The 17921-nt window shown below is 42.1% G+C and overlaps 1 protein-coding gene and 1 long non-coding RNA gene across 2 annotated transcripts in view; one reads left to right on the forward strand and one right to left on the reverse strand.

Annotated features, from left to right (window-relative positions):
- Positions 1-3619: 3619 nt before the first annotated feature.
- Positions 3620-17921, reverse strand: part of LOC138114234 (programmed cell death 1 ligand 1-like) — a 33344-nt gene continuing 19042 nt past the window's right edge. Inside the window, exons 2-6 of the mRNA XM_069023488.1 lie at positions 14605-14687; positions 14132-14184; positions 9622-9960; positions 8434-8475; positions 3620-5267 (exon numbers count right to left, since the gene is read on the reverse strand). Of these exons, the coding sequence (XP_068879589.1) occupies positions 5164-5267; positions 8434-8475; positions 9622-9960; positions 14132-14184; positions 14605-14612 (546 nt within the window). The 5' untranslated portion in view covers positions 14613-14687 and the 3' untranslated portion in view covers positions 3620-5163. The remainder of the gene's footprint in view (positions 5268-8433; positions 8476-9621; positions 9961-14131; positions 14185-14604; positions 14688-17921) is intronic.
- LOC138114299 (uncharacterized) lies at positions 12924-13610 on the forward strand. The gene is made up of 2 exons (XR_011152586.1): positions 12924-13011; positions 13456-13610. It is a non-coding gene; the product is annotated as an uncharacterized lncRNA (long non-coding RNA).

Here is a 17921-nt window from a genome sequence, read left to right on the forward strand (position 1 = left end):
GTGCTCCTTAGTTTTCAAAGCAATCCCTCTCGTTCCCAATGAAACTCTGGAAGACACAAGAACACTCCTCACATTCTGCACATTGAGTGAACTCTCAAGACACTTCCTGTGTCATCACCCAGGCAAGGAAGGATAACTCAGGGTCTGCTGGTCACTCAAGCATTCACTTGAAGGAATTAGGAATAGTGGTTGTAGAAAACCACTGGGAATGCCATTAACTACAGCTCTGGGAAAATACAGTGAACAGGGACATTTAAACATCCCAACTGTTGCTGCAAATCTGAGTCATAAAAAAGGAGAGTTGTAAACAACATTTAGAGGTCACCCAGGCCCTTCTAAAGTCACACAGCTCACACTTGTCAGTGGAGGTGCTTACACAGCACAGAACAGCACACAGAAATCACAGCAATAATTAAATTTAAAAACAGATGAATGATACAACAAGGAAATAAACGTTATTTTCCCAACAACATCACAGTATGCGGACTCAAGTATAAAAAGTTTATGCCAAGCATCAGAGTCTTATTCATATCATGGCTTTACAAACAAATTTTAATGGGCTTAATTTACAGGTGATAATCTATTAACACCAATTCTTTCAGTAACTTTTCACAGCAGCCATAAAAGCCAACTTCTACAATTTTTTTTGTAAAGTTGGTAGAAATTAAATAGTATATAATCTAGCTCATATGTCTATATTGGGCCTATTACTAAAACTTTTTATTTTCACTCTCTGAGAATGAATACATGATTTGTATTTACATGATTGGACTTTTTTTCAGTATGACCAAGAAATTATGATGCTGATAGAATGAATGCCCAATACTATCCAAAGCAATAGCTAGGAAGTTTCTCCTGCTGTTGGTACAAAACATACCCAAAACAAAGTGGGGAATCTTGACAGATTTTTCATCTGTCAACAACATCAGCTGAACAAATTGCACTGCTTCAGCTTTCTCCCCCTAAACCATGAATTACTCTTTTCCAGCACTGTGCAGGGATGGTGTTGGGGAATTTATAAAATTCACCAATTATCTCCCTGAATTTATAAAAATGCTGTGAGCTGCCTGCATCAAAAAGGCTTTGTATGGTTTGTTGATGGGAAAATGCTGCCACTGATATTTCTGCATTAGTGTGTTCTGGGTTTGAGGCATTTGTCTCTCTTCTGTGCTATAAAGGGATTCCTGTAAAAGATTCTGGTTTGGGCCTGAAATTGCAAGGTTTCTTTAAACATGTAGGTGTTATTGAAATGGGTTTCCTTGTGTTTTAATTTTCTTCTGCTTTGTTGGAGGGTACTGTGAAAAAAGGGCAGCAGAAATCCTCTCTTTATTCCAGCAATAAAGGTGCATCTGGGCTGGGAGCACAAGAAGGACCCTGTGCTACGACTCTGGATTCCTTAAACACAATCTTAAGACTATTTGCATATTTGGTTTTGCAATTTACATAACCTATTTACGTAACAGTTTACATTACATACCTATTTACATTACATTTCCAGTGATCTATGGGTTCCTTGTGGCAGGGATGCCCATGGAGCAGGGCAGGTGAAAACCAGCATCTTCCAGTGTCCTGGTGGAATTACTTGAAAAGAGGAGGTCTGGAGGCTGGACGAGGCTGCTGCAGGTGGCCCCCAGTGTTGCTTCTGTCCTTTAGCACTGAGCACAGCCCTGCCTGGGCTCCTCTGGGTTATTGCAGATCAGTTCTTGCTGCTGCCCTTGCACCACTCGTGCCCTGGCTCAGTCTCTCTTTCCCATCATTGGCCAAGAAGCCCAGAAGAGCAATTTTTGGCAGGCAAAAAAGATTGGCATAAGTAACTAACACATTTAAGAAGAAAATCAAAAGGAAGTGAGACATGCACAGGTTTCCCTTAGCCAGAGAAGAGGAGGAGGTGAGAACATGTGAGGGAAACAACACAGAGACACCAGGGTCAGTGGAGAAGGAGGGGCAGGAGGTGCTCCCGGTGCTGGAGCTGAGGTTCCTCTGCTGACCATGAAGGCCATGGTGAAGCAGCTGTGCCCCTGCAGCCCGTGGGGATCCCCAGAGGACGCAGAGGTTAGTGTAATAATTTGGAAAATACCATGAACCTCCTTCTCTTCCTCCCTTTCCTCTTCATTTGTTTGCTCCAGATCCTCATTCTTAAAATTCTTGCTCTTCAGGGAACAGGAACTGCTTGCCCTGTGTTCTTATACCATACCCTGAGTGTGTAGTGATACATTCATGATAGTCCTTTCTTCTCAAAAGGTGAAACAAAAACAGAATTTAGAAAAAAAATAAGAGAAAAAGTAATTATAAGCTAGGTGTGGGAATGTTTTGGCTTGCCCAACCTTGGTTGGGATTTTTTGTTTGTTTTTTGCCATTTCAACTTTCTTTTGTGACTCTTGTCAAATGTCTTTCCTTACTAAAAAAGTATGGAAAACACCTTTTCAATTCCATGTAAAAGTGGAGAGAAATGCTGTTCTTAGTATAGAATTAGTATAGGCTAAATCAGGACTCACACAGTGCCTGTTGATCTAGAGGGAATGAAAGGCAGAGCTGTGACTGATGTGGGGAGAGGAAAGGGAGGAAAAGGGGGAGAGGGAGAGGTTTTAGATGTCTTATGTACAGTGTAACTGGAAGGCACCTGGGATGAGATATAAACCCAACATCTGCCCATAGTTTGGAAAACAAACGTTAAGAGAAAAGGTTTAGGGACAAGGAAAAGGGTAAAGGGAAAGGAGAAGAGAAGGGAAAGGAGGGGAGGATATTGTTAAAGGAAGCAGACAGCCAAGTTACTCCTGCACCTCCAAAAAAATGTCCATCTGCATTGGCTAAAAGATGTGACCTTGTCTTTTTTGATGTGGCTGTCAGTGCACTGATTAAGGAATTTTATAATTCCAGTCTGGATTGTTGCTACATACAGCACTATGTGGGAATGCAATTAGCACAGCTAGAGCAAATTATTTCAGGATGTGCTGTTTCAACATCCCTTTACCTTGTGGGACCCTTTGCAAAGAGGAAAGCTTGCTCCTAAAATGCACTGGCTTCTGGTTTGTTTTCAAGTGTGAAACAAAACACAGACCTTAGCTTATAAATTAGATATGGTTTGAAGTCCTTGCTTCTGACAGAATGTTTTTTTCCTAGGAGCCCCCTGGACAGGGGCACTGCAGGCAAAGGAATTCATCTCTAGTCTCTCTCTGCCTGATGATCCATCAGAGCCATGCCTGAGCATGTGCCAGGGGCTGTCTCCTCACACACACATCTGGCTCCAAAATGTTGAGATTCTTTAACTGAACAGCCACCCCTGGGGAGATTTAAAAGATGTGTAGATGTGGCTCTGAGGGACATGGTTTAATGGTGGACTTGGCAGTGCTGAGTTAAGGGTTGGACTCAATGATCTTTTCCAGCCTCAACTATTCTGGGATTCTACACCTAAGAAATGCTGGGCTGCCTAAGTGGCTATGGATTTTTAGAAGTCATAGAGTCCTTGAGATGAGGGCAAGCAGTCCAGACTTTTAGGGCCAACAAAACTACACAGGTGTTAGTTATCCTTTAAACTTTCTGATTGCAGAGGAGCCTCTCTAACCGTAGGAAAAACCAGAATACAAATAAAGAACTCTTACAGACCAAGCGATTGCTCTCATCAGGGCTTTTGGTTTTATTTCAGGTTTTTATTTGTAATCAAATTGTGTCTTGAAAAATACATGAAATCTGAGGCAAACATTTGGAGGGTGGGACACAAAAAGTCACAGTATGTACAATTCTTACAGTCAAATCTCTCTGTGCAGTTGGACCCCAGCTGTTGCACTGAGCTGCTCTGTACACAGGGTAGCCAAGTACCAGCTGAGCTTCACTGCAGCACCAGCACAGGCCGTGTGTGGGATTTTGTTTCTCTTCCCCACCATGGGGAAAGGGCCTTTAGTTAAGAAATTCAAAGGTAACTGTCTCCTTTACATCCATTCTATGCCTGATTTATTCTGTCCCTTCCTTGCAAAAACAGTCTTGTCTCTCCGTTGGAAAAAATGATGCAACTGTTCCAAATCAAATTGGCTTCTTGTGCATCCTTGTGAGTCACTCCCCCAGCCCGAGGGCTCAGCAGGAGGGACGTGGTAAGTCACTGCTGATCACCAGCCTGTGGGGAGTAGTTCTGTTCTCTGGATGCTTTTTGGTTGTGAAACAGGGGAGTTGCAGTTCTGGCCCCAAACAAAACTCCTGCATTTTCTCAACATTGTATGCAGGATCCTTTTGACCCAAGTTTTACGCAGGACACCTATGCTACCTGAACTGAACATTTCCAGAAGTAAACCCATTCAGTTTGCATAGGTATCAGTTACAATGATTCTGATGAGGTTTTGAATGTTTTTTCCCCTCCAAAGGTACATTTTTTAAACGAGTAACATTGTCACAGTATCAATTTCTCGTTGCACAGTTCCAGCTTAAGAATCCAGCTTTGCCGTGTTTCATGACAAAAAGAGATAATGCTGAATTCAGCCTTCTGAAGTTTTTTGGCTTATTTAGCAGTGGAATTTTAAGTAATACATCACTTCCTTCCTCTATGTGGATATTTTGTGAACTTCTACCATCTTTCTCAGTCAACTTTACCCTTTCACTGAAGAAATACTAAATTTCTTGCGGAAAAAAAGGGTTCTTACTGATAACTCATGACGCTTAAGAGTGAAAACGGAAGCTGAAGTTCCAGAATCAAGTTTCATAAGGTTTCCATCCTTACATTTCACAAAATGGGAGTGTCTTCCTACTTCCAGTTTTTGTCTGACACAGAGAGTAGTTACCCCCACTCTTCCTTTCCGTTGTCTTGAAGAACAGCAGATGAGAGGCAGAAGATCTCACTAGGATCAGTTATCATGTGATCCTGGAGTTTTGTGAGCCTTTCATCCTGTCATTAAAGCAAACCCCCACAATCCAAAAATATATATCCTGGCAGCACTAAAACTGGACTCCAAGAAACAAATGCAAAAGCAGACTTGCCACCTCAGAATTTTGCTGCCCTTGGTTTTGTGGAACACCAGAATGTGGGACGTTAACACCTAATGCTTGGTCTGTTCTCAGCTCTTGGTGTTTCTTCCCTGTAGCTCTGGAACAGGTGTCACACTGACCCCACAGACTTGTTCTGCCCAGAAAGGTCCTCTGGTGAGGAGAACTTCCCGAAGACAAGGTTGGCTTCCCCAGTCACAAGTGCCAAACCCCCAGGGGGACCAGGAGGAGGAAAGAGAAGGGAAGCATAGCCAGACATGGCACATCCGTGGGGCTTCCAGAGCAAATCTGACTCTGCCCTGAAAAATTAAAAGAGACGAAGTCAGCATGTAAGTGGTGGCTTGACAAAAAAGTGTATTTGAAGTTTGCATGACACATTTTACAGAAATGCATTGATGGAGGATTGTTTTTAAAACAATTAATTTTGGCTCATTTTCAAAATTCTCCTTTTATGTGCCTGTGCACAGTCCAGACAAAACAGTCTCAAGGTACTGGGACAAGTTAAGTTTTTCTTCTTCACAGAAAAGGCACAGAAACTCAGCAACAATTAATGCAATTTTCCTGGATGACTGAGAATCCTTGCTTAAAATCCTGATAGAAAAGCAACAACCAGCCAGCTGGTTAGTGGGAGCTGTCCCTGCCCGTGGCAGGGGGGTGGGAACTGGATAATCTTTGAGAAGCCACCCAACCCAAGCAATTCTATGATTTTAGGATGAAAATACATTTCTATTCTTCCTACTCAGGGCCTGAGGCAGATGTTTTGATTAAGAGTCCATAAATAATGGTAATAAACATTAAAAAGCCTAGGTCATACACACTTTAGGTGGTAGCAGCACTGTGCCACTTTTGGTACAAAACCCACAACGTGGACACAGGGCACAAATTACCCTCGGTGCAGGTGGAACCTTCAACCTGTGCTGGATGTAGTACACAAGTAAAAAGAGATTTTCAACCCCTGACTTAAAAAGAAGAGAAACTTTTTCTATAACTGTTCAGGTCCTAATCCTTCTCTGGGAAGATCAGGCTCTATATTGGTTTTTACATCACCAGCCTAAGGGCTGTTCCTATTGCTGTGGTATCAGCTGTCAGTATCTCACTGTAGTTAACTTATCTCTACCCAGGGTGCTTCCTCCCTGTTCCTGGAAGGAGTTTGTGATATTAATGTGGAGAGAAGAAGTAAACATCAGGTATCCTCAGGAATGCTTTGAAATAAATCTAGGGTCATAACAACAAGCCTCCTGGCCTTTTGTGTCCTCTTCCAGGCCCAGACCCTTTCATTTTTCCCAGAGAAAGTGTTATACTAGTTTTATTGACCCTGAAGGACTCTTGCAAGACATTCAGAGTGAAAATAAAATTTGGCTCTTTAAAGTAGTTGGGAAAAATAATCCAGGCAGCAAACAAACAGAAATGCAGCCATAGTGAAACAGATGAAAACTGTTTCTGTTTTATGTAAAAATAGTATTTGTTGATCTGGTTGACTGTGAAATGTGAGAACTGTTTCTGCATATAATGCCTTTGTTCTCAGCAGGTCATTTTTAATTCTCCTAAGTCCTTTCTCAAATAACAACTAATATAAAACAGATTCTCTTTCTCCCTTTCTCAAGAAATTACTGAAAATAAATAAGTAAAAAAATAATTTAAAAAAGAAAGGGAGCTATAGCTGATGATTTTCTTCAAAAGAAGTTGACAACAGGAAATATTTTTTTCCTTTTTGCCAAAAATTACATTTAAAAAGTTAGGCTTTTCTTTCCTCATCCCCAAGTCCCTCAAAATCCTGCAGTACAAGAACCATCAGGTGTCAAAGGTGTGTGATTCAGTTTGTACTCCTATAACAAAGTGAAACATTCCTCCTTTGTCCCAGTAATTTTTTTTTCCTCAATGAAAATACCTTTTCATTATAAGAAATAGTTTATATTGAGGGAGAGTTGTCAGAAGGTTTTGGCTGAGCCAAACACACATAGAACTATCTCATTGAAATACAACCCACTTACATTTGGTTTTGAGAATCTTCCACTGCTTCTGCATTAAAAGGTTTGACCCTTGATAATTTCTGATTTCTTGTGGAAGGTAACAACTGGAGATATTCTAATTCCTGTTCTGTTTGCTTTTATAAAGTAATGTGAAGGCACATAATACCATCTTGAATTTAACTTCATGTTTTTCAAAGACCTTTGAGCCAGCTAGACTACCTATCTTAGGTCTAAAAATGGATATTTCCTGTATTTTTTCAAGCTGGTTTTTTGTTCATGAGACACAAGAACTTTTTTTTTTTTTTTCTGTGTGATCATGAGATAAAACACTGGAACATTTCTCTTTCTTAGTTTCTGTTTGAGTTTATTGCAGCCTAATCTGTCTGTAATGCCATAGAGTAGCTGAACTTACCATGTTACCTGTAATATTATAATTGCTATGTAAAGTTTCGTATCTTCCAGCTCCACTGAGTAAAATACAAATTGCAGCTCTTGATTTTATATGACAAGTGTAACAGGTTTGATGCCAATTTAAGGTTTTGTAGCACTAATAAGAATCATTTGGCTTGCAAGGAGGATTATTAGGGAAGAACTTACTGACGATGGCATGTACAAGGTGTACATCCCTTCTGCATTGAATTCACTCCAGAAGTGTTTACAAATTATCTTAGTGTACTTTTCTGTAATGAATAAACCTATGAACATCTGTACTATATTGCAAAATTGCCTTTGGATGAAATCTACCTTAATTTCTCAGAAGAATTTATGTGGAGTCACTAATCATGTATTTTTTGAATATTTATTAGCAAAAGGACCCCTCACATTTCTCAGTCTGGTAGTTTACAACTATCTGAGAGGAAGTTGTAGTGTGATCTCTTCTGCCATGTCTCAAATGAAAGGATGAGAGGAAATGGCCTTAAATTGTGCCAGGGGAGGTTCAACTTAGGAAAAAAAAAATCACTGAAAGAGTGGTTATAGGCACTGGAATAACTTGCCCAGGGAGTTGTTGGAGTCACTGACTCTGGAAGTGCTCAAGAGCCACCTGAATGTGGCACCTGGGGACATGGTTTAGGGGTAATGATGGTGGTGCTGGGCTGATGGTGGGACTGGATGATCTTGCAGGTGTCTCCCAGCCTTGATGATCCTATGATTTATTCATACCAAGGTAATTCACAAAGGCCTTAACTCCCAGAACCGAGTGGCTGCTGTGTTGTTTTTTACTGATTTTTATGATGCCCATACTAGTGAGTGTCTTCATGGACTCGTGACTCCTGGCACTTCAGCATCCTTCTCTCTGCAGTTCAGGTCTGTCTCAATGGTGGAGATATTTTCCCTGTCTGGCACAGCTGTATTTTGCCAGGCTTAGTAAGAGAGAACAAGCACCCCAAGTTTGTTGGACTGTGTCTATTCAGCACATTTTGCCAATCTTGCAAATGCAAAATAAAGCACAGGATAACCACTCAGACACTTAGCAAGTTAAGGAGTATTGCCTTACCAGAAGGGGAAGGTGGTTCCTCAATCCTAGATGGAGCTGGAGCTGGAAAAAACCCACAAGAATCAAAGTTAATTGTTGGAGCCTAGAACTTTTTCTGGTTTTCTGATAATTGATCTAAGGCTTAATGTTCTTTTTTTAAATTTATTTATTTTTTCCTGAGGAAGAATACATTTATCAAACAATCTCAAAGTTTAAGTATGATCACAGAATTATATCAGACACCTTACTGCTCCCAAAGTTTAGATGATGGAAACATTTTGATTCTGCATTTTCAAAACAATTTTTGTCAGTTTGAAAACTGCAAAACATGTCACTTTGAAATTTTTTGAACAAATGTATTTCCCTTTACATTTTGAAAACATTTTTCTCTTGGGAATTATGTGCATTAAAAGAAAGATATTTTTTTTTTCTATTTTAAGCAGAAGTAAATCTGTGTGGTTGAACATAATGAAGTTTCCAGCTGATTTATTCAAGCAAGACACCTGAAAAAGGTATTATTTGTTTTGATATGTATCCCTTATTTTTTTGATTTTCTTTTTCAGTTGGTCAGCTGGTCAAACTCAATGCTTCATCCTTATGGTGGCTTGTAGGTAGTTCAAACATGATCTCACTTGTTTGGCATTATTCAAACATGTATTATGGTCTCACTCATTTTCCTAAGAAGGGAAAATAATAGTTCTTGTTGCATCTGTCCAGCCTTGCCACCAGATCCACATCTTCCAGCTGCAAGGGAAAAGGAAAGTAGCCACTGGCTGTCATCCCTCTGAAAGGGTCTGTGACCTGGACTTTGGATCCAATTGCCAGAGATTAAACTTCTGCTTCACAGACCCATGGGCAAACAGTGAAATAAACTCTCCTGTTCCTCTGGGGCAGAGTGGATCAAAGACAGTACAAATCCATAAATAACCAAATGCTTAAATTTGGGGACATTATTCATTAATGTCTCCTGTGAAGGGAGGACGAAGAGGCAGGGGCCTTGCCTTTAGGAGTCCTGAAGGGCTGAAGCTTAACAAAGAAAGATTTTTCTTTTCTTTCTCACATATTCTTCCAACAAAAGCAAGGAACAGAATGAAACTGAGTGAAAAATTGCTTTAAAAGTTGAAGTAATCCCTGTCAGTGGCCATGTATGGCTTATCAACAAGAAATGGTGCCCTCGACTCACTCCCTCTGAACTAAACAAAACCTTACCTGATACATTGAGTTTAATTTTAGATTTCTTTGTTTCATGACCCGCAGTCTGTTTGTAGATGCAGGTGTATTCTGCATTGTCCTCTAACTGGACACTGGAGATCTTTAAGGAAAGGTTGCCATGCTTCATCTGGTCCAGAAAAAGACTGGTTCTGCCACGGAAATGTTTGTCCTGGCTCTCCAGTGAATCCTGCCCTTTCTGAAAGAAGTGCACTATCTTCTTGCCAATCTGCCAGTAGAGCATTGACTCGGCAAGGGTCAGGTCTCCAGGAGGGGTGGTGGTGCAAGGCAAAACCACAGTTTCTCCAACAAATGCATGGCATGTGGTGTCTAGCTGACCTGGAATAAAACCCAGACAATTCCATCAGTGTGCAGCAGAGACAGGGGCACCAGGCTTCCTGTAATTTGGCTTCACCACATCATTTTTGGCACTCTCCCTCCCAAGTCCTCCTGTTTCCAGCCAGGAGGGCCATGTGTGCTCAGAGCCCAGCCAGCTGTGCAGCAGGACAGATGTTGGTATGTGCAAGTTGCCTTCACTTTGTAAGTGAGGCTTTTGCCTGAACTTGTTCCCACTTGTCTCCTTAGCTGGTGATTTTTCTTCCAGCTCCTGGGGATCTCAGTCTTTGGGATTAGGTGTCTGATTTGACTTTAATAAATAGGTCAGTTCACAAGAGGAAAAGGGGATGCAGGGAAGTGGAGAAGGGCAGATATGATTAAACAATTCTAGTTTTGTAGGAAGTCTGTCTGAAAAAAAAGGAGAAGTGTGAAAACAGTGCTAGACCAGGAGAAAACTCCTGGATGAGTTTGGTCCAGCACAACTCCCATTATTTGGCTACCAGACTGTGATTCCCAGCTTGTAAATAATGTGCTGGGGGCTCCCATCTCCCTTCTGCAAAATCTTGCAGAGGGTTGGATGGAACAGGGCTTTTTTCTTCAGGTTTGGCTTGGTGCAGTCTTGCTAACCCCTGTCTGGGGGTCTCTCATACTCTTTGGTGGTAATCTCCAACAGCCAGAAGGAAGAGTCTGTCATTCCCACTTTAGATAAATGATTTTTCCAAGACCTTGGGGAGACTTGGTGGGTGTCCTAGACATCAGGCAGAGGTGTTACCAACCTTCCCAACCTTCCCAAGCAATTCCAGCACATGCAAGAGCCAGGGTGATGGTATCCTGCAGCTGAACAAACAGGGGCACAGGCAGCCAGCTGCACCCCACTTACACACACTGTTCATTTAATAACTTTGATGCCAATTATTTCTATAAATCCTTCCCAGTTAGCTGAAAGCATACTAAAACTTGCACAAATGGGTGAGTCTGCCACTATCAAGCAGGACAATTCCCACCAGATTGCAGTGCTACATCTTCTAGGGGAAAACTGGGTTATTGAAGAAGGTTTTTATGTATTCATAAAGCATGAACGACTAGGTATTTCCAACACAGAATGTGGGCTTAAATTAGCACTCTGACCAAACCTGTTGCATAAAATAATTTTATAAATTAAAATGCAGATTAATTAATTTGGAAGGAATAGTTATTCCCAGCATGGAGCAGAACAAAAGCAGCACGAGGCTGTGACTGCACCAAGAAGAAATGCTAAAATTCACTGTGAAACAACTCAATCTGCTTCCATGGCCAAAGTTCTGTGAAGCACATGGGACAAGTAACTAGACTCAATATTGAAGTAAGTTCTTCTTGGTTGCAGTGGGGTCATTCCTGTGTTCCTGGCTTGCATCAGCTCTCTGCATATGTCAGGCTAAAGACCAAAGAGAATCCCACTTCCCCCTTGAAGTCAGTGACATCAGCCAGGACTCAGCTTGTCACATGCTCAGGCCCCTGTTTCCACATCAGTCAGCCTTCTTTGGTGTCACAGTGTGTTTATCCAGACATGAAAGCAGAAGGAAAAGCGTGATACAGACAGCTAAACCTCAGAGCCAAGTAAATGTCTTTGGTTATAACTCTATCACCACACATCTGCTTTCCTTTGGTTTTCAGAGTTTTCAGCTGAAAATCCCAGTCCAATTTGCCCAACAACGTCCACTTTTAGCTGAAAAAAACCCACATATCCCAAGTGTTTTTTCTGGTTAGTGGTGGAAGGAGAATCCCCTTGTTGTGTGGAGAACTCAGCCTTTTGGTCATTACACTTTGGCCATGACAAAAAATTCTTTACAGGGTGATTAGACCTGGGAACAGGCTGCCCAGGAGGTGGTGGAATCACCATCCCTGGAGGTGTTTAAGGAAAGACTGGACATGGCACTCAGTGCCATGATCTGGTTGACATGGTGGTGATTGGTCATGGGTTGAACTTGATGATCTTTAATCAATCAATTCTGTGATTCTCTAATTTTCATAATGGATCAGTTGCCGACCAGGTTTTGCTTCTCAAAGGGAACTTGAATTATGACCAAGCTCAGCCTCCACTGTTCTGTGCCCTTACTGCTCAGCATGTATCACCCTACAATCCCCATGCCCTGACAAGCCCAGGCAGGAGCATCAGCTGTCCCCAGCATACCTCAAGGGCCACTGCCAGATCAGGGAGGGGAGGAAGGGCAGGGAGCAGCCCAAGCCTCATCCCTGAGCTGTTTGGGTGTGGGGAAAGGCTGTGCTCAGCAGAATGTCCCTGAGGCAAGGCCACATCTGAGAGCAGATTGTGGTTATGGCTGGCCATGGTCAGGAAACCACAGAGGGAGATGAGTGTGCCTGAGGCTGCTGCAGGTGGTTGGTAGGCAGTGGAAGAAATGAGCCTCCAGAAGAGGAGGGAACAAGACTTTTCTGGTGGGAGAAGTCCTGTCTGCAGGGTGCTATCAGGAGAGAGAGTGCTTGCGTTGCATGATGTCGCACAGGGATGAAAAAAAGATGATAAACAGAACTTGTAGCTCTATTCAGAAAAATGGACAGTAAGGATTTTCTTAATGAGCAAAAGAGGGAGAACAGGTGTGGGTCCTATCTCCTGACTGTGGACACCTGTACATTTGATACTGGTTTTGGAAGTGCACCTATTTGCTCTTGATTCTTTGTCTGAAGATGGAGGACACCAGTATTTGGCACATCTGAGCCACACCCATTCCCTTTCCTCCATGGCACGGTGTATAAACCTTGTACCACTTGTGAGGAACTCTATAAAACACCCACAGGGTTCAGCTCACCCTGCCTTCACTGCTTCCAGGTGGTAAAACCAGGGCAGAAGGAGACAAAAAAAGAGGCACTGCTGAAATTGGCTGGGACAGGGGCAGGTGACTGAAATCTGCTGTAATGAGTTATTTAATGAGCACAGCTGTGTGAGGCCTTTTGTTGATGGGGAGAACAGACTTCTGGGGGCAAGTCAAGTAAGTGTCCTTACAGAAGCCAGTCTTGAGGAGAAGAAGGGTAAAGTCATGCTGAAGGCTGGTGATACTGGTAAGCTTCCTACTGAGGTGTTGATGTACCAGATGTGGAAGCAGGGACCTTCCTGGCCAGAAAACTGAAGCACCCTTGTGGTGGCAGCTGCTGCTGAGGCATGTAAATCAGGATTAATAGTGCTTATCTCACCTACCAAGTAAGGTTTGCATGTGGAAGGGGCAGTTCTCTATCTTGGAGAAGATGAATGTTGGCACACAGCTTTCATTTGCAGTTGTGAGGCTTGAATGGAAAGTGGGATGAGTGTATTTTGTGGATTTTTTTTTAAATTATGCATTTTAAATATTGCTGAAATGCTTAAGCCTTTAAGATTAAGTTGAATGAGACAATTTAACCAGTCTGTAAGACTCCTGTAATGGGAAAACACTCCTACATCAGCAACCAAAGTGTGGTGCAGGGAAGCTCATTAAGATTGGGCTTTTTTGTTCCCCCCTTGTTTTCCAGGTGAAGTGTAACCTCCATAACCACCACAGCCTCTGGTACATGTGAGGCATTTCTGGGCAAAGAGAGGAATCCTGACCACACACAGAGGTCTTACTACTGCTGACTTTAAACCTCGATAAGAAAATTATACCTTGTATAAAATTCTCTCAACAGCATATACTAGTTTATCCTTCTTATAGGGAAGGAGGTATCTAATTCATATGTCAGGAGCTCAACTCTGCTAAAACTAAGCAGAGCATAAGTAAAGGCTCAGGGAGAGAGTCTGCTGCTGAGCTCTATTCTTTTCACTTACCTGATTATGCCTGTAGAGAGATAAAGTCTTAATGAGTCTAAATACAAAAGCAGATGCAAGATGGTTGGGGGTTGCAAAGGGTGAAATTCCAAGTGATCTTTAATTGTATGAAAATGGTAGGGTACTTTTAAGGATGTGGCACGATAAACTTCACAGGTAAAGGTTTATGGGTCTGAAACACCTTAACTTTGAACACCACTTCTTTTGGATACAGAGGCTTATCTGAAGGTTATGACCTGTACTTGAAAACCTTGGACTGGGATGAAATATATGCAAAGCATTGCATTCATTTGTTCTGTTTTGCTCCAAGACTCTGCTTGCAGCTTGTGTGTTCATATGTAAATGCCTCTGCAAATTTCTAGGTGTGCATTATGGTATATTTACCTCTGGGCAGAGATGCAAGCAGTAAGCAGGCAATCATCCAGAGAGCAGTCTCCCTAATGAGAAGGAGAGAGACAAGAGAAAGGTCAAATGCTTTGTTAGAATGCTAGAGCAGAGATCAAAGACCCTTCCTCTGGTGTAACTTACGACATCTTTCCCTGCACCCTCATCTGTGAAGCTAATTTGAGTATGAAACTGGATGGGTTAGAAACCCTGGCTTGTTTTGCCATCTAGTCTTGGTGTGGGTTTTATCTCCTGCCTGTAGAACTGGGGCTTCTCAGTGTTCATGATGGGCCAAGGCTTCGTTTGCCAATGCCAGACCTGTACTTCCTTCTTGCCTTCTCATATGGACAAAGTCAATTGCATCTATATAGTCATAGTTTGATCTTGAGATTATTCCCTGTTGGTAATTAAAAGAAATTCCTTCTGCTCCCAAACTTCATCTGCTTCCCAGCCCAAGGAAAAGCATAGCTTACCATTTCATTTTTGTGCCTCCCAACACTTGGGAATCCGTGCCTGTCAGAAGCTTCACCAGACACTTCAGCTACCACTTGTGTCCCTGCAAAAGAGTGAAAGGCTCTTAATTTTTGTTGTTAGAAGTGTTCCTTATAAGACAAAATAGGTTATTTGCTGGTGCTCCATTTGCTGTTTTCTTTCACTTTGTGTGTGTAAAACATGGTGTGTTATTATATAATTTCTGTGTACATATCGTTTACACTCTGTGTATGTAGATTCCCTGTGTGTTTGCATTCTGGATACACTCTTGCAATACAAAGAATGTATTTTTTTGTGTAGGATGGATGTGAGTCACAAGCCCTGCACTGACTAGTCCTCAGCTTTCAGCCCAGTGAAGGGATTCTTGTTCTGCAGCCAGCTGTGATCAAAGAAAGTGGAGAAACCCTGGTGGGTGTTGTATTTATCAGGAGGTGTAGGCACCATCCTCTAAACTGCCAAATACCACCAAAGCTGCACATCTACCAAAAAAATAAGAAGCCTATAAGGAAAATGATGCCTAAAAGAGCTTTTTCTTTGAGGAGGCTTTTAAATTAGATACTTTCTCAAGAAAAAAATCTGAAATGGAGCAGGAGTGGAGATGGGGATGAACGTGCAATTTGGGCTTCCTTTTTCTATCCTCATAGGAATTCATAGGTTAAGGAGGATGAATATCTGAGTGGTTGTTCCAGAGATAAACGTGGTGGTGGAAGGAGTGGTTTAGCCAAGGTTCTCTTTCCACTGAGGAAGTTTTTTGTGGTAAAGGTGCTGGTCATATTCTCCTGCCTGTTGCTCCTGGTGCAATGTGGCTTCCTGGGGTGAGCAAGACCTGGATTTGTGTGTTCCTCCCTCTCTCCTCGTGGCCAAGCCCTGATTATAGATTGTTCAGCAGCCCCTTCCTGATACCCAGTGCAAGCCATCTGCCATCACTGGCTTCTTTGATGTTAGTAGTGTGTCCTACCTGTCTCTGATGAACTCCTGTCTGCCTCCCCACTGGAGAAGGTTATTTTTTGAGGCAATGTTCCATACATTTATGGAAGCTTTTTCCGTGTTGGTTTCCTTCCTGCCTATCTTTTGTCAATGAAACTGAGGCACTGATGGCCATTCTTATCACAGAATCATTTAGATTGGAAAAACCTCTGAGGTAGAGTCTAACCTTTGTCTGATCACCACTTTGTCAGCCAGACCAGAGTGCCATGTCCAGTTTTTTCTTGAATGTCTCCAGGGGTGGTGACTCCACCACCTCCCTGTGCAGCCCACTCTAATGCTTAACAACCCTTCCTATGAAGAAATTCTTCCTGATGTCCACCCTGAACTTCCCCTGGGACAGCTTGAGGCTATGTCCTCTCATCCTATTCCTGGTTTCCTGGGAGAAGAGCAGAGTTCATCTGCCCTCTCAGCTTTGTGCAGATGCTCCACTCCACATAAGGCTGCAAAAATACCAGGAAAACTTGTTCTGCTGCTCCAGGGCTGCACACCAACCTTTCCTGTTAGGCAGCAGCAAGGTCTGTCCATGCTGAAGGTGTCTGGCCTGGCAGCTGGTGCTCTGTGGTACTGTGGCCATGTTCACTCTCTCTCTAGGCAAAGGTGGTCCTCATGATAATCTCCTTATTCAGAAACAGCTAAAAATTTTGGTATGTGTGGCCAGCTAACAGGCCTTTTTAAAAGTGCACTAGCAGCAGTGGGAATGACCCACAAGTCAGAGCTCCTGAAAGCTGTGTCATTCTTCTGGAGGGTCAGTCATTTTCTAAGAGTTTTCATTCTGACTCAGGAAAAACACAAGGATGGTTGTTCCAGCACAGCTGGTTTGTTTGTGTCCCTGCCTTTGGCTGCCTTGCTCCCACAGAGTCCCTGGGGTGTTTCTGGTTCTCACAAGTGTCTCTCTGGAAGTTTTGGGTTAGGGAGTGACTGAGATCAGAGTTGAAATACCAAATTGCATCTGAATTGCGTGTGAATGTTGAGCTCTCTTGCCATCCACGAGCTGGTGTTACTTCCCTACTGAAGTCAAGCTTGTGCATAAAGAGAGAGCAATGCAGGTCTTTTTTAAGGAAGTAGAGTCTAACCACAGGAATGCTTCAGATGGGTCTAGCTGGAGCACCTGACCCTTAATTTAGCTTAATTCAGTGCTGTTTAGTTGAAATAACATTTCTTTCTGATTTGAGCTGACTTAGCTTGATGCTCCTCCTACCCTAAAGGAGAGATTTGGTCCTGTCTGTTCAATTCAGCTGGTGTTAGATGTTTCATGCACCATGTGGATAAGCACTTAAAACAGTTTCTATTTGATATTTAATTTTTCTTATTTTCCAGTTCTGGTTTAAATAAGATGAAATTCTGGAGACTAACAATTTTTTTTTCTTTGTAATTTTTTTCAGATTTAAAATTTGACTCATTTATTGTTCATTTTAATCATTTTAATCAGATGAAGGAATTATTTAGGACTTTTTCTTTTTTTTTTTTTTTTCCCCAGAGGTTAAAGTAATTAACTGGGTGAGGTTTTGCAATGAATAAGCACTTCCTGAAGAATTCAAATGCTAATTAATAACTCTTTAACACAGTAACCCAACTGAAACAACTAAGGCATTGGGTATAATTAAAGCATATTATTAAACTGTAAAATGGATGATTAAATTGTAAAGCATGTGATTAAATTGTAAAATCATGATCTTCTTTACAATCTGTCATCCAAGTTTTGCATCATGTGCACGGCCATTTATTGAGCATGATAGCTCAGCCTGCAATAAAATTAAATTAGTCAAGTACTGAAGTAACCAAATGTTCCCAGTAGAATAGCAGGGCTCTGTGTCCCAAAGAAAATGGATTCCAGCTGTCCCTTTCCAGTGCAGGAGGGATGAGGGTGAGGAGTCTAAATGCTACTATCAAAGGCTTTATGCTTTTGGAGCACTAAAACTCTCCCTGTGTGGTGACCACAGAGTGACACTGGTATCAGAGTTGCTGTGAACTAAGTGGGCATGGCAGACTGAAGGAAATTATTTGTTTGTCAGATCTTCCCCTTCATTTGCCACCATCCAGCACTGGTTGATGCAGCTGGGCTCTGAGTGAATGGTGATACAAGGTGGAGAAGGCATCAGTAATTCTGAAGGGATTAGCCAAAATCACCTAGCAGATGAATGAAGGCCGCTGCCAAGGTGAAAACTTCTCATTGTGCACCTGGCAAAGATTGGTAGCTGAGTCATTGGTAATTTTTTCAAGTATGTTTTTTATTCCCCTCCCTTGCTTGCCTTTGGGTTTTTTATGCAAAGGGACTGTTGTTATTGATGCTTGTAGGAGGGTGAGGGAGGCA

Source organism: Aphelocoma coerulescens, chromosome 1 (genome assembly GCF_041296385.1).
Source record: "Aphelocoma coerulescens isolate FSJ_1873_10779 chromosome 1, UR_Acoe_1.0, whole genome shotgun sequence".
NCBI classification, from domain to species: domain Eukaryota; kingdom Metazoa; phylum Chordata; class Aves; order Passeriformes; family Corvidae; genus Aphelocoma; species Aphelocoma coerulescens.